The sequence below is a fragment of the Micropterus dolomieu genome, linkage group LG18 (assembly GCF_021292245.1).
Source record: "Micropterus dolomieu isolate WLL.071019.BEF.003 ecotype Adirondacks linkage group LG18, ASM2129224v1, whole genome shotgun sequence".
NCBI lineage: Eukaryota > Metazoa > Chordata > Actinopteri > Centrarchiformes > Centrarchidae > Micropterus > Micropterus dolomieu.
In genome coordinates this window covers 25,204,816-25,216,642 of record NC_060167.1, presented here as the reverse complement: position 1 = coordinate 25,216,642, position 11,827 = coordinate 25,204,816, and the positions used below count along the sequence as shown (strand labels likewise).

At 40.6% G+C, this 11,827-nt stretch overlaps 1 protein-coding gene across 4 annotated transcripts in view; it reads left to right on the top strand.

Annotated features, from left to right (window-relative positions):
• LOC123956673 (sortilin-like) overlaps nt 1-11,827 on the top strand; it is a 28,204-nt gene that overhangs the window by 9,099 nt on the left and 7,278 nt on the right. The window contains exons 2-9 of one of the 4 annotated variants that reach the window (XM_046029031.1): nt 7,656-7,718; nt 7,834-7,907; nt 8,019-8,121; nt 8,349-8,510; nt 8,731-8,804; nt 9,864-9,913; nt 10,005-10,138; nt 11,444-11,588. In XM_046029031.1, coding sequence (XP_045884987.1) covers nt 7,656-7,718; nt 7,834-7,907; nt 8,019-8,121; nt 8,349-8,510; nt 8,731-8,804; nt 9,864-9,913; nt 10,005-10,138; nt 11,444-11,588 — 805 coding nt within the window. Of the gene's footprint in view, nt 1-7,654; nt 7,719-7,833; nt 7,908-8,018; nt 8,122-8,348; nt 8,511-8,730; nt 8,805-9,863; nt 9,914-10,004; nt 10,139-11,443; nt 11,589-11,827 lie in introns of those variants that run through there. The other 3 variants (XM_046029032.1, XM_046029034.1, XM_046029033.1) reach the window with 3 other exon arrangements.

Here is an 11,827-nt window from a genome sequence, read left to right as displayed (position 1 = left end):
TCTTCTTCAGTGGAATTTTATAGGACAGTGAATCCAAACAATAAAGCACAACACAGGCTATGAACTGTAGGCTACTCCAGAGTTCCCAGTCACCACAAGAATAAAAGCATTTCACACAGGCTGTACAAAGCATGACTTGAATTTACTCAATAAAGTTAAAATAGGAGTTACACTGACAATGGTGTACTGGTGGCGACGTACCTAGTGACGACGTGAGTGTCACACGGTTGTAAGGCGACGTACTTAGTTCAGACGTATTTAGTAGGCGTATATTTATACAGGAATTCTAACATACGCCGCCGTGACGTCGCCGCCTGAAGACGTTGATTCCATGCACTCGCCGCCAAGTCGCCGCCGGTCTCCCGTCTGCAGTCCCAATCACTCCCATTCAAAAATCCACACGGTCTGGCGGCGACGGCAGGGTAGACTGCTCCTTCTCCTTCTCCTGGTAATCCTCGCTCTGACACTATCCACCCGCCATACTGGTAACGTTACTGCAGCTATATACTGACACTCGTCGGCACCGTGGTCGGCACTTGTCAACTCCGAAAACGTTTGAACACATTTTCGATTTGCCGTCTTTTTTCGTCAAATTTGACGGCAGTCTTTAAGTCGTTGTGGCGCTCACACTACGTGACTGATCGGTGACAGGGACACACACACACACACACACACACACACACACACTACAGGAGCTGACAGCAGCTGTGTCACCCGACGCTGGTCTCCAAACCACATTGTGTCAAGAAAACACACGTGAAACGGGAAATGAGCGATCCTGCACACGAAACAACTGTTGTTTGTTATTATAAAGATGGCAGTTATAAAGACAAAGAATATGGGTCAAAGGATGGATTAGCACACGCAGGAGAACAACAAACGCACGTGTGTACATTTTCAGCTGAGGACTGCGACTTACTTTGGCTTCAACTCAACAATCAATCGTGATTTCAGCTAAATGCTAAAGTAGCTGTTACTGTTACCTTGTCTGTCCGCTGGCAGAACACTGGTGCTTTCTGTTCAGCTGCCGTCGTGCTGTTGCCGAGGCGACATAAATTTCGTTTTAGGGTGGACGGACGGTAATATTACAGAGTTGTTGTTTTCTTTAGCTTGAAATAATAACATAATTTGGACACTTTCTTCTTTGTCCCTCGCTATTTTCTCTCTCTTCCTCCACTTTACAAACAGCGCCATTATACGTCGTGTTCACAGCATAAGCGCGATGTGCGACAGTAATAAATGTCCCTGCGAAACACTGTGCTGTAAAATTACATGGATTAAATGAAGCATCAATACAAAGAATTTGTGTTGAAGCATTTTATTAATAGATTTTATCGATTTAAAGGTTCAGTGTGTAAGCTCTAGTGACATCTAGTGGTGAGGGTTGTGAATTGCACCCCCCCCCCCCTTCCCAAGCCAGCAGTATAGCTACGGTGCCTGAGACAGGACAAAGATGTCATCTATGAGATAAAAGAGATTGCCATTCAATAAATTAGGTTTCTTTAGATAGATGTGTTAAGAAATTATATACATTATGTAAAACCGAATGTTTTTTTAATATTATTGTTACTTTTTCATAAATAAACAACAGCCACATGAAGAAATGAAGTACTACATGATGTCTTATACTCCTGTAATACATTATTTCACATCTTGGGAGGGTTGGCTCATCTGGACAATGTAAGCCTCACTGTTTCTGCACCACAGTCCAGTATAAACCGCATAATACATGAAGTTTACAAAGGCATTGGCTGGTGAGAATCAAGGCAACGGTGCAACGTTTTTAATGGGCATTTATCATGTGAAAGTACAAATTACATATTTGTGTGCACAGTGGGACGCAATATCCAATAACATTTTAATGCAAATTTGGAAAGTATTTATTATTGGTCACTTGATAGGCACACGGTCTTGTTATATATCACCATTAGCAGTAAAAAGAAATACATGTTTACCACCAGGGCAGTAAAATGTGAAGTTTAGCTGCAGATCTGAGCTTCCCTGCTGTTACCGTTTCATTACCAATAATATTCATCAGCTGTTTGTCTCAGGAAAGTAAGGGCACATTTCTGTCCACATAACAACAAAGCCAATAACAGAGCGCTGAAGAACTACATGAAATTAATCCAACTAACATAACACCACAATCCAAAGCACAGCGCTGGAGAATAAACAATTCCAACTAACAATAAATGTTTTTCTACCAGTCAGCAAAAGTTTAGCTGGCTGATGCTTCCATGCTCTAAGCTAAGGTTAGCGAGACAGCGGATCATTAACGTTAATTAAGTAACCGGCAAACCCAAACCACAGACTGGAGAATAAGTAGGCGCCATGAAATTAATCCATATTTCACACCACTGACAAGGGAAACATGTCACGGCTCTCTGTGATTATGGCCAGCTTCTAGCTAAAACTATCAAACAACAGTTTTCATTTGCATGGCTAAAGTCTGACAAACAAAGTTAATTACCTGTCCAGCAGAAAACAGACAACTTCAGCATCGCTTTGAAAACATCTGTCCCACATTAACGTTATAGCCTTCCATCTGGGAAAATCCACAAAATCCGTGATGTCAGCTGTCCGTCCCGACTTCGTCTGGCTGTCGGCTCTTTACTAAATAACACCTGTGCTCCTCCATTTGTCCAAATGTCACTTCTCTTCTTACTTCTAATAAACCAGAAGACCACTCGACTGTATATTACTATATATTACTATTATTATTAGTCCCTCTTCTTCTTCTTTGTACATATTCAATGTAGTGATGGGCATCTACACTACCGGAATTACACAAGCAGAAGAAGAACGCCGTGATGACGGAATGTGCTCTGTAGCGATGTTTGTTCGTCGACGGCTACGGTAGAAACATGATGACAAAATACAGCGACCTACGTCGCTTATTATATACGGTCTATGGCTGCCACTTACCTTCTTTATTAATCAATTAATAGTTATGTTTATAAAATATCAGAAAATAGTGAATAAGACTTTTTGCGACAGATATGCGAGCTGTTCTCTGAGGCTGTACACAGCGGTTCTCTAGGCTAAATGCTAACATGCTCACAGAGACAATGTGATTCAAATAAATTAGATCAAACATTTGTTATATTTTTATTGAGGAAAATTATATTGTGATAATTATCATTATTGTTTTATTGCCCAGTCCTACTTTAAGCTATCATTTTATAGACTGAACAATGAATCATAAAATAATCAGCACTGTGTAGCTGCGGTCCAACACTTTTGTTCTGGCTTTCTTGATCTATAACAATAAGAATGGACATTAATACAACCCAGCTTACGTCTCTGTGTGCAAAACTTGCTGCTGCCCAGCATCAGAGGATTGGTCTACACAGCTTCATGTGTTAGATCAGAGCCAAGAGTGTTTGACCTTTTCTTCTGAAGTTTTATGTGTGTAAACATGGCTGAAGCGGAAAGGTTAAAAATCCAGAGCGGAGAGAATAAGGAGCTCATTGTTGCCGTCTGACCTCTGAGAGAGGACTTCACTGTGCTCCCACCCACAGAGTGCATTACTGAGCCTGCATGGACATATGTGTCTGTTTGTTCATGTACGGCAGCGTGTGGATACTCACTTGTGCAGCATTGTTGTTCACTTTTGCTGAAAGTACTGACTGACCTTGAATGTTGGAGTTTTACGAGTTCAGGTGAAGATGCTGCTTAGAGAAGACTTTTTTTGGAGCAGACTTGAGGCTTTATATTCAACGTGTGATACAGCATGAGGTGACGTCTGGTTTGTGAGGCCACGTCCAACTGGGTCAGACATTTATCTCGATTTTTGCTGAGTAATAAGTGTGTTTTCTACTATTCACCGCCTCCTTCTGCCCTTCCGTTTTCCCCATCACAGAACAGGACAGAGTAATGTGTAGCTTTACATTGACTCCCTGCCTCTCTCTGCCACACAGTCCACACATCTCCAGTTACATAAACCACTTTTAACAAGGCTTTTATTATGCAATTGTTGATTGTTTGGGTTTCAGTCCCAGTGAACTGTAGCCGGTCAAGTCAACATTTGTCCAGTCAGGGGAACAGATGTGGACAACACCCCTCTGGTTCAATTTACCACAGGTGGACAAGCAACTGGCAGAAACATTTACAAAGGCCTGATCCTAAGACAATATGCAACATGAAACCTGTTGACCTGCAGTGGCCTTGGTGGCTATTGTCATTGTGACTGGGTTTTCAAAGTAGTTTTTTTTTTATTGCCTTTCAGGAGGCATGTGTCTGTGACCCTGAAAGTGGCTGCATGTTGTGTGGCTGTACTTTTTTGTGTGTAGATCACTTTCCCCCCAACTGTTCCTGTCTTGTCTATTTGTATTCTGATTACAGATTAAATGATCTTCCTTTGGTGTAACCGAGGATTTTTAGAAAATGGCATCTATGAGCCCAACAGATATATCTATGTTTGAGTTGTTACAATGATATATAGGCAGCTAGTCATTTTAAACATTTCCATCAGCCTCAGCTGAACTTTGTGTTTGCTAATTAGCAAATTTTAGCATGCTAACTAGCGCAACTACATTTATCCCATCCACTTTATTTATATAGCACAATTTAAAAAACAACAAGGTTACCAAAGTGCTTTACAGAGATGATATAAAATATGCTCATGATAAATAAAAACAAAACAACACCAACACTGACAGCGACAACGAAGACCACAGCAGCTCTCATGGTGAATTAAAAGCCAGGGAAAAAAAGTATTTTTTTAAACGAGATTTAAAGGTGTGAAGGTTGGGTGCCACTTTAATGTGAGGAGGTAAGTCATTCCACAGTTTGGGGGCAACTGCTGAAAAAGAGCGATCGCCCCTGGTCTTCAGCCTGGTCCTGGGCACGTTCAGCCACAGCTGATAAGCAGACCTCAGTGACCTTGGCGGGGTGCAAGTGTGCAGGAGCTCAGAGATGTACTGAGGTGCCCATTAAGTGACTTAAAAACAAACATTAAAATCTTAAAATGTATTCTAAAATGTACAGGGAGCCAGTGGAGCGAGGCCAGAATGGGGGTAATGTGTTCATGTTTCCGGGTTTCTGTTAAAAGACGAGCAGCTGCGTTCTGGACGAACTGCAGGCGTGAGAGGGAGGTTTGGTTCACACCGATGTAAAGTGCATTACAGTAGTCCAAACGGGGCGAGATAAAAGCATGAATCACATGCTCAGGATCAAAAGATAAAACAGGTTTAATTTTAGATAAAAGCCTCAAATGATAAAAACTGGATTTAACCATAGTGTTTATCTGCTTGTCAAGTTTAAAATCACTGTCAATTTTGATGCCTAAATGGGTGACCACTGGCTTTACGTATTGCTGCAGGGAACCAAGATTTATTGGAGTGGAGTCACAAACCCGGCTGGGTCCAAATACAATGACCTCAGTTTTGTCTTCGTTTAAATTAAAAAAATTAAAAGACATCCAGGCCTTAATATCCTTGATACATTCAAATAGAGGAGTCAGGGAACTGTTTGCATTTCTTCTCAGGGGCAAGTAGATTTGTGAGTCGTCCGCATAAAAGTGGTAGGAAATACCATATTTTTAAAAAATGTTTCCAAGAGGGAGAAGGTATAAGAAGAACAATAGTGGTCCAAGAACTGAGCCCTGAGGAACTCCACAGAGAAGGGGAGCGGTAGATGACATGAAGTCACCAAGTTTTACATAAAAACATCGCTCAGATAAATACGATCTGAAACGATTTAGGGTACTTATTACAGACAAAATGGCAACATCATTCGTTGCTGTATTCTAAAAAGTCACTGATAACCTTAAAAACACACATTATGAGAAATAAAAGAAATAAAGCAAAGATAAAGAGACCAGAGAATAATTTATTTAATTGTGGTTTTCATTGTTTGGACAGCTCATGTTTTAAATATGAATTATTATAACTTCACACTATGACACAACACCAGTTTTGTCAATAGTTTGTACATGTGTATGCATGTTTAGATGGGAATGCGGATAAATATTCATAGTTTACCACATTGACACCACTGACAGCTCCGGTGACAAACGAGAATTAGCATTATGAGTGAAAGTATGACCGTGTGGTCAACTGGTAAATCTTTTATTTTGGAATCAACTTTGATATTATTATTCCCCTTTTAATAATAATAATAATACTTTATATAATAAATCTGAATAAATAGATCTTTGGTGCTTTTTTTTTCCTTAAAATGAACTAAACGATTGAATTGTGGAGAATCTAACCGATCCAATGATGTGTAGCATCCATATTGACAAAAGTTTAAACATTTATATTTGTATGTGCGGTCTAAGCAGCTTAGAAGTAGCTTAAGTAGGTGACCTGGTGGACTTGAAGAGGCTTTTATACACCCATAGAACTTCTATAAAAACTAGACCAGGTGTAATTGAGACCTGCGCCTATTTGTCAAAACATGTAGTCACACACAGTCTAATATGTTTTGTCATGTATGATCTTTGCCTTTTTTTCTCCTTTTTATTTTCAAGCACATGCCTGTCGTATGTAATTTGCTGTATAAATAAACATGACTTGACTTCTGGCAGTTATACCTACCATTACATAGATGGAAAGAGAGAAGAGCAGGAAAAACGGGGAGAGAGAGAAAGCTGACATGTAACGACGTTCCTTGGACAGATCTGAAACCAAAATGCTGTTTTTTAATAGTATAAGCCTGCAGGGAGGACAGAACACACAATGCTTTACATTTTTGAGCTTAATAGATTAAGCAGATGACTGGGATGGAAAGGAGGAGAAGTTGTCAAACGATCAAGAGATGAAGGGAAAGATGGATGCAGTGAGGGTGTGATGAAATGATTAATGTAGAGGAGAGGTGGAAAGTTGTGTTCACACACTTGGACGGCCAGGGCAGGCCAGTTTCCACTGGCTACTACTTAACAAGGAGTTTCCACCTGGCAGACCTGGTCGTCTCCTGTGGCTTTATAGAGCTGTATGCAGACTCTCTCGGGTTGGGCTCATCTTGTAAACATCTCTGCCCTGCCAGCAAAAAAGAGGAGGGGAAAAACCTTCCTCAGACTCCAAAACAAGGTTAGCTGTGGCTAAATATGTTGCTCAAATGACCAAACATTTCAGCGTCACTCTGGATAAATAGACTGGAATGCTGTTTGCAGTCAGTGCACTTTTTGTGAAACAAGTACTGTTGTTGTACTCTTAACTGTAATATTATGTGACACTTTTTAGATTTGAACTTTAAATCTCCCATAGCTTGAGAAATGTGTTAATACATGTGTGAAAAGTAAGGTAAACCTTTTTATTTTGTCTAGTATCAGAATACTTTCAGTCTTCATCTGTCTGTGTGTTCTTGCTGTGCTTGGGACATCAGTAATTGTCTTGTTCTCCGGCCCCCAGCTTTGTCATTAAGGCAGGAATGTAGGTCACACATGCAGAGTGCATCCAAATGGCAGAGTTACTTTGGACAGTTCGGACAATTCATTTTGTCCTCTTGGCTGCCGTCTATTAGCGTTCAGCGAGTGACGGAAACATACACATACATACTCAAACTCTCTTGTGTTTTGTATGTTTCAGACTTTGTTCTTCAGTTGATGTCCTGACACAGTATTAAGCAAGCAAAATCACAACAACCTATAATTAAGATGACTCATTTATTGTTTTCTAAAAACTTCTTTTTTTATTCTTCTTCCATTTCAGTTCACCTTCAAAGTGCGGAACATGGGTTCAGTGTCTCTGGCCTGGGTGGGAGATGGATCAGGGGTGAGTTTGTTTACATGAGTGTAAATATATGACTATTAGAACGAAAAAGAAAAAGACCAAGCGAGTCCCAAGATGTTGTACAGCGTGTTGTGTGATTCCTGCTCTCTTCTCCCAGGTGCTGCTGGTCTTGACGACCTTTCAGGTGCCATTGTTCATGATGCGTTTCGGCCAGTCTAACCTCTACAGGAGGTGAGGAATGCCTGGGGGTTGATGGCACACTAAACAGAAATGGAGCAGTAAAGTATTTGTCATAGCTGTGGTCTGTCTGAGGGTCTAACTGCAACTTTGTCACTGTGTCAGTGAAGACTATGGGAAGACGTTCAAAGATGTGACTCACCTGATCAACCACACCTTCATCCAGAGTGAGTTTGGCATCGCCATCAGTCCTGACCACTCTGGCAAGGTGAGCCGTTTGGGGGAAATCAAACGCGTGTTAGTTTTTACTGAAGATGCTGACATTTTAACTTACAGACCCTGCTTACACCTTACATGGGGCTTTGTGTGTTTTCTGGTTGGCCTATATAAGTACACACCTTTGCCTCATAATAACACAGCAAATTGTAAAGCTCCGTTCTCATCTTGTAGAATATGAAGGATCTTCCCTTACAGCTCCTCTCTGTTTGGTTTCAGGTGATGCTCACTGGTGATGTGTCAGAAATCGGGGGGTTTAGACTGTTTCGCTCACAGGACTTTGGCATGACCTTTGTTCCAACCGACCTGCCGTTTGAGCCCCTCATTCAAATGTTGTACAACCCTGGAGACGGCAACACACTTGTGACTCTCAGTATCTCGGTAGCAGCATTCATGCTTGAACCAAACCAAAACTTCTGATCTTAAGAGTTTTTGTCAAAAGTTTTGAGTTATAATCAACTAAACTAAACTGGACATACCTACCTCTCTTAATTAGATGCTCGATTTCAAGCTTCATTTCAAGCTACTAAATTCCTGATTAGCCATAACTGAATAAGCAAACATCAGTGAGCACTTTTTTTACTAAGCCTTTTCCCTCCAGTTGGACCTGTGGCTGTCTGAGGATTTTGGCGCCACCTGGAGGAAGATCCATGACAGTGTTTGTTTGGTCAGATGGTGAGAATCATCCTCTACATCCTAATAAATTATAAAGACATGTGGGTTCTCGTTAGTAATAATTACAAACCAAGGTGATCATTAAGGATTGTAAGTAAATCATTGATTATCATTTACCCAGCATTCCTGCTCCCTATTAATGAACTATGAGCTACTTAATAAACAGTTATTGAACATACATGATTAGAGGTCAACTCTTTATGGTGCATTTAACTTAATTGTAGTTCTATTATAATGTAGAATAAAGTGAAGGCAACTGTTTGCTAGTAAAACAAAATGGCGCCCTTTTTAGTGAGACAATCACTAACTATAAAGATGATCTTCTTGTTCCTATTAGCTACTACAAAATAAAACAATACAATACAGTCAGTCATCTGTGTGTGAATGGTTTAGAATGAAAAATAAATAGTCTGACCGGCTGTGAAACAGCTTTGGCCATGTATGTGTCTGCACCGCCTACATGTGCATCCTTGTTTTTGGTATAACAGGAATGTGTATGTGTGTGTTCTTTGTCCATTGTTGTTATTCCAGCTGTTTTTTTCCCACCACAGTCGTTTGGATCACTCTCCTGACTCTGGTTTCATTTGGCTACCAGAGTTCACATGAGGTTGTGGTGTCAGCCTGCGGTTGTTAGCGCTGCATTGTGGGAACACTGTGATAGCTCCGCGTGACCACAGCTGTCATTTAGGCCCACGACCTAAATTGACTGCAGAGCGAGGGAGCTGAGGTTGCTGTCAGAGTGAATCATGAGTCAGCAGCGACATTCTTATTCAGCCCACAGTCCTTGAACCAGCAGAATCTTTGCAGTGTGAAAACCTTCGTCCCCTTTGGCAGTGAACAAAGCCAGGGAGGGTTTGGAGCGCAGCCTGGGGGTCGATGGGCTCCTCGCTCACACAGCACACAGAACAAACCACAACCATAATCTGTGATCTCGACAAATTCCAAAAGTGGATTTCTATTTGGACTCAGACAACTTTCAGATGTTAGAAAATGTGAGCACAATTAGATTGTTAGGTTCTTTAGATTTCTTCCTTCACTGTTTCTTTTTTCCACACACAGGGGCCCAAAAAACAGCATCTACTTGACAACAAACTACAATGGATCGTGCAGTAAGTGAAGACAATATAGTCACCCATATACGTACTGTATATAAATATCAAATTCAGCAAACCTTTAGTAACTCCACTTTCTTTCTCTTAGATGATAAAGGGATGTTGGAGTTAATCAAGACTACAGACTATGGACGAAGCTTTCATACTATTGCAACAAGAGTTTACTCCTTTGTACTTGGAGGGCGCTTTGTTTTTGCTTCCATCATGACTGGCACGGTATGTGTATGTATCTGTCCGTCTGTTCATCTGTTCGCTACAATATCGTTATATTTTTCTTCACACATGCCGGCCAATAACTTTAAAATTATCCAGCTACTTGTAGAAGGTTAGAACCCAACACATATTTAGACAGTTTTGTGCAAATGGTATCTCCGTCTGTTCATTTTACGAGACCCAAGACGCAAAGGGTCAGTTCACTCAAATTACAAAACCACATTTTCACACTTACCCAATGTTGTTCGAATTGTTTTTGACCCAATTTACAACAGGTGTTAACATACAGTCTATATCAGGATAATTACTCTGTATATAAAAAAAACACATTAATGCTATCAGTATGCAGTGTGCGTTGTGATCGGAATATGATTGGGTTGGCTGCACGTTATCTCTAGATTAAGTAATTGGCCAAAGTGCAGTGTGTGCAGTCTGCTATCTGCCGAGTGCTCATCAAAGCTACACAGTGTTGCCAAGCAAATTAATTCCTGCAGTTGGACCATTTCTTTTCTATATCGTTACCTTCAGGGCATTTCTGATAAGTACATTTGCATACAGCACCACACACACACTCACACATGGTGTCAGTTAGTTTGGAGCCGAGTAAATTTTGAGTAAGTTAATGCATACAGTGTCCATTAGGCTGGGCAAATTCAAAGTTGTGAATACGGGGGTAAATGTATTTGAATATTATTTGTACTCATAATCATTGTTATTAACACAAGAAAGCCTGTCACTCAAAAATAAAATATATCAGGTCCGCATATGACCCTCCCACCCTAAAGATAATAATAAATAATGGATTAAGCTTCTTCTCCTTAAGAAAGTAACAGCAGAGATTGTCTGACCAACGGGAATTTCGTCTGATAAGAGCGTATTGACCAACCAATCAATCAGCTGAGCAGAAGCTGTCAGCCCTAAAGGCTAAAGCTCCATTTAGTAGCTGTAGCTAGTTTTCCTTTGCGCAAAAAGTGATTTAAAAATGAACGACCCCAATCTGTGGCATTGCTTTCCTTGACCTGGGATGAGCGATGTTAGATTTGGGTGTAGTGACCGTTTTAACACGGCATATCTGCACCTCTTGGATGTATGTTAATGAGCCACATCTCTAACTTAATAATGGCCACTCGTATGCATTTTTGTGTCTTCTTCAGTCTTTACCCCACTATATAGTGAATACACTAATGAATCTGTAGCAGATACATACTTATAAACTATACATATCATAGTTCTGTGTAAATTATAAAGCTGTAATGAAGCTGTTATTACATTTTATTCTAATTATCATGTTATGTGTGTCTGTGTGTGTATTAGGGTACTGAGCGTATGATCCACGTGTCAGTGGATGGTGGTGAAGTGTGGAACACGGCTCAGCTTCCTACGGTCAACCACGAGCAGTTCTACTCCATCCTGACAGCCAATCAGGACATGATATTCATGCACGTTGACGACCCAGGAGGTCAGAACCAGTGAGCTTGCTGATGGTGATGATTGATATGGATGATGATTATGATGACAGTGCTGGTAATTACAGATGATGTTTATTATTAATGTTAATAGTACAAAACAACCTTCAAGCAAGCAGCCTGCTTAGGTGTCCTTGAAAAAGATCTTGAAGCTGCATAAAGTTTCATTTGTAATGGTCCGGCTCTGAGATGATAGCAAATAAGGGAGGCACATGCGAACAATGAAAGACAA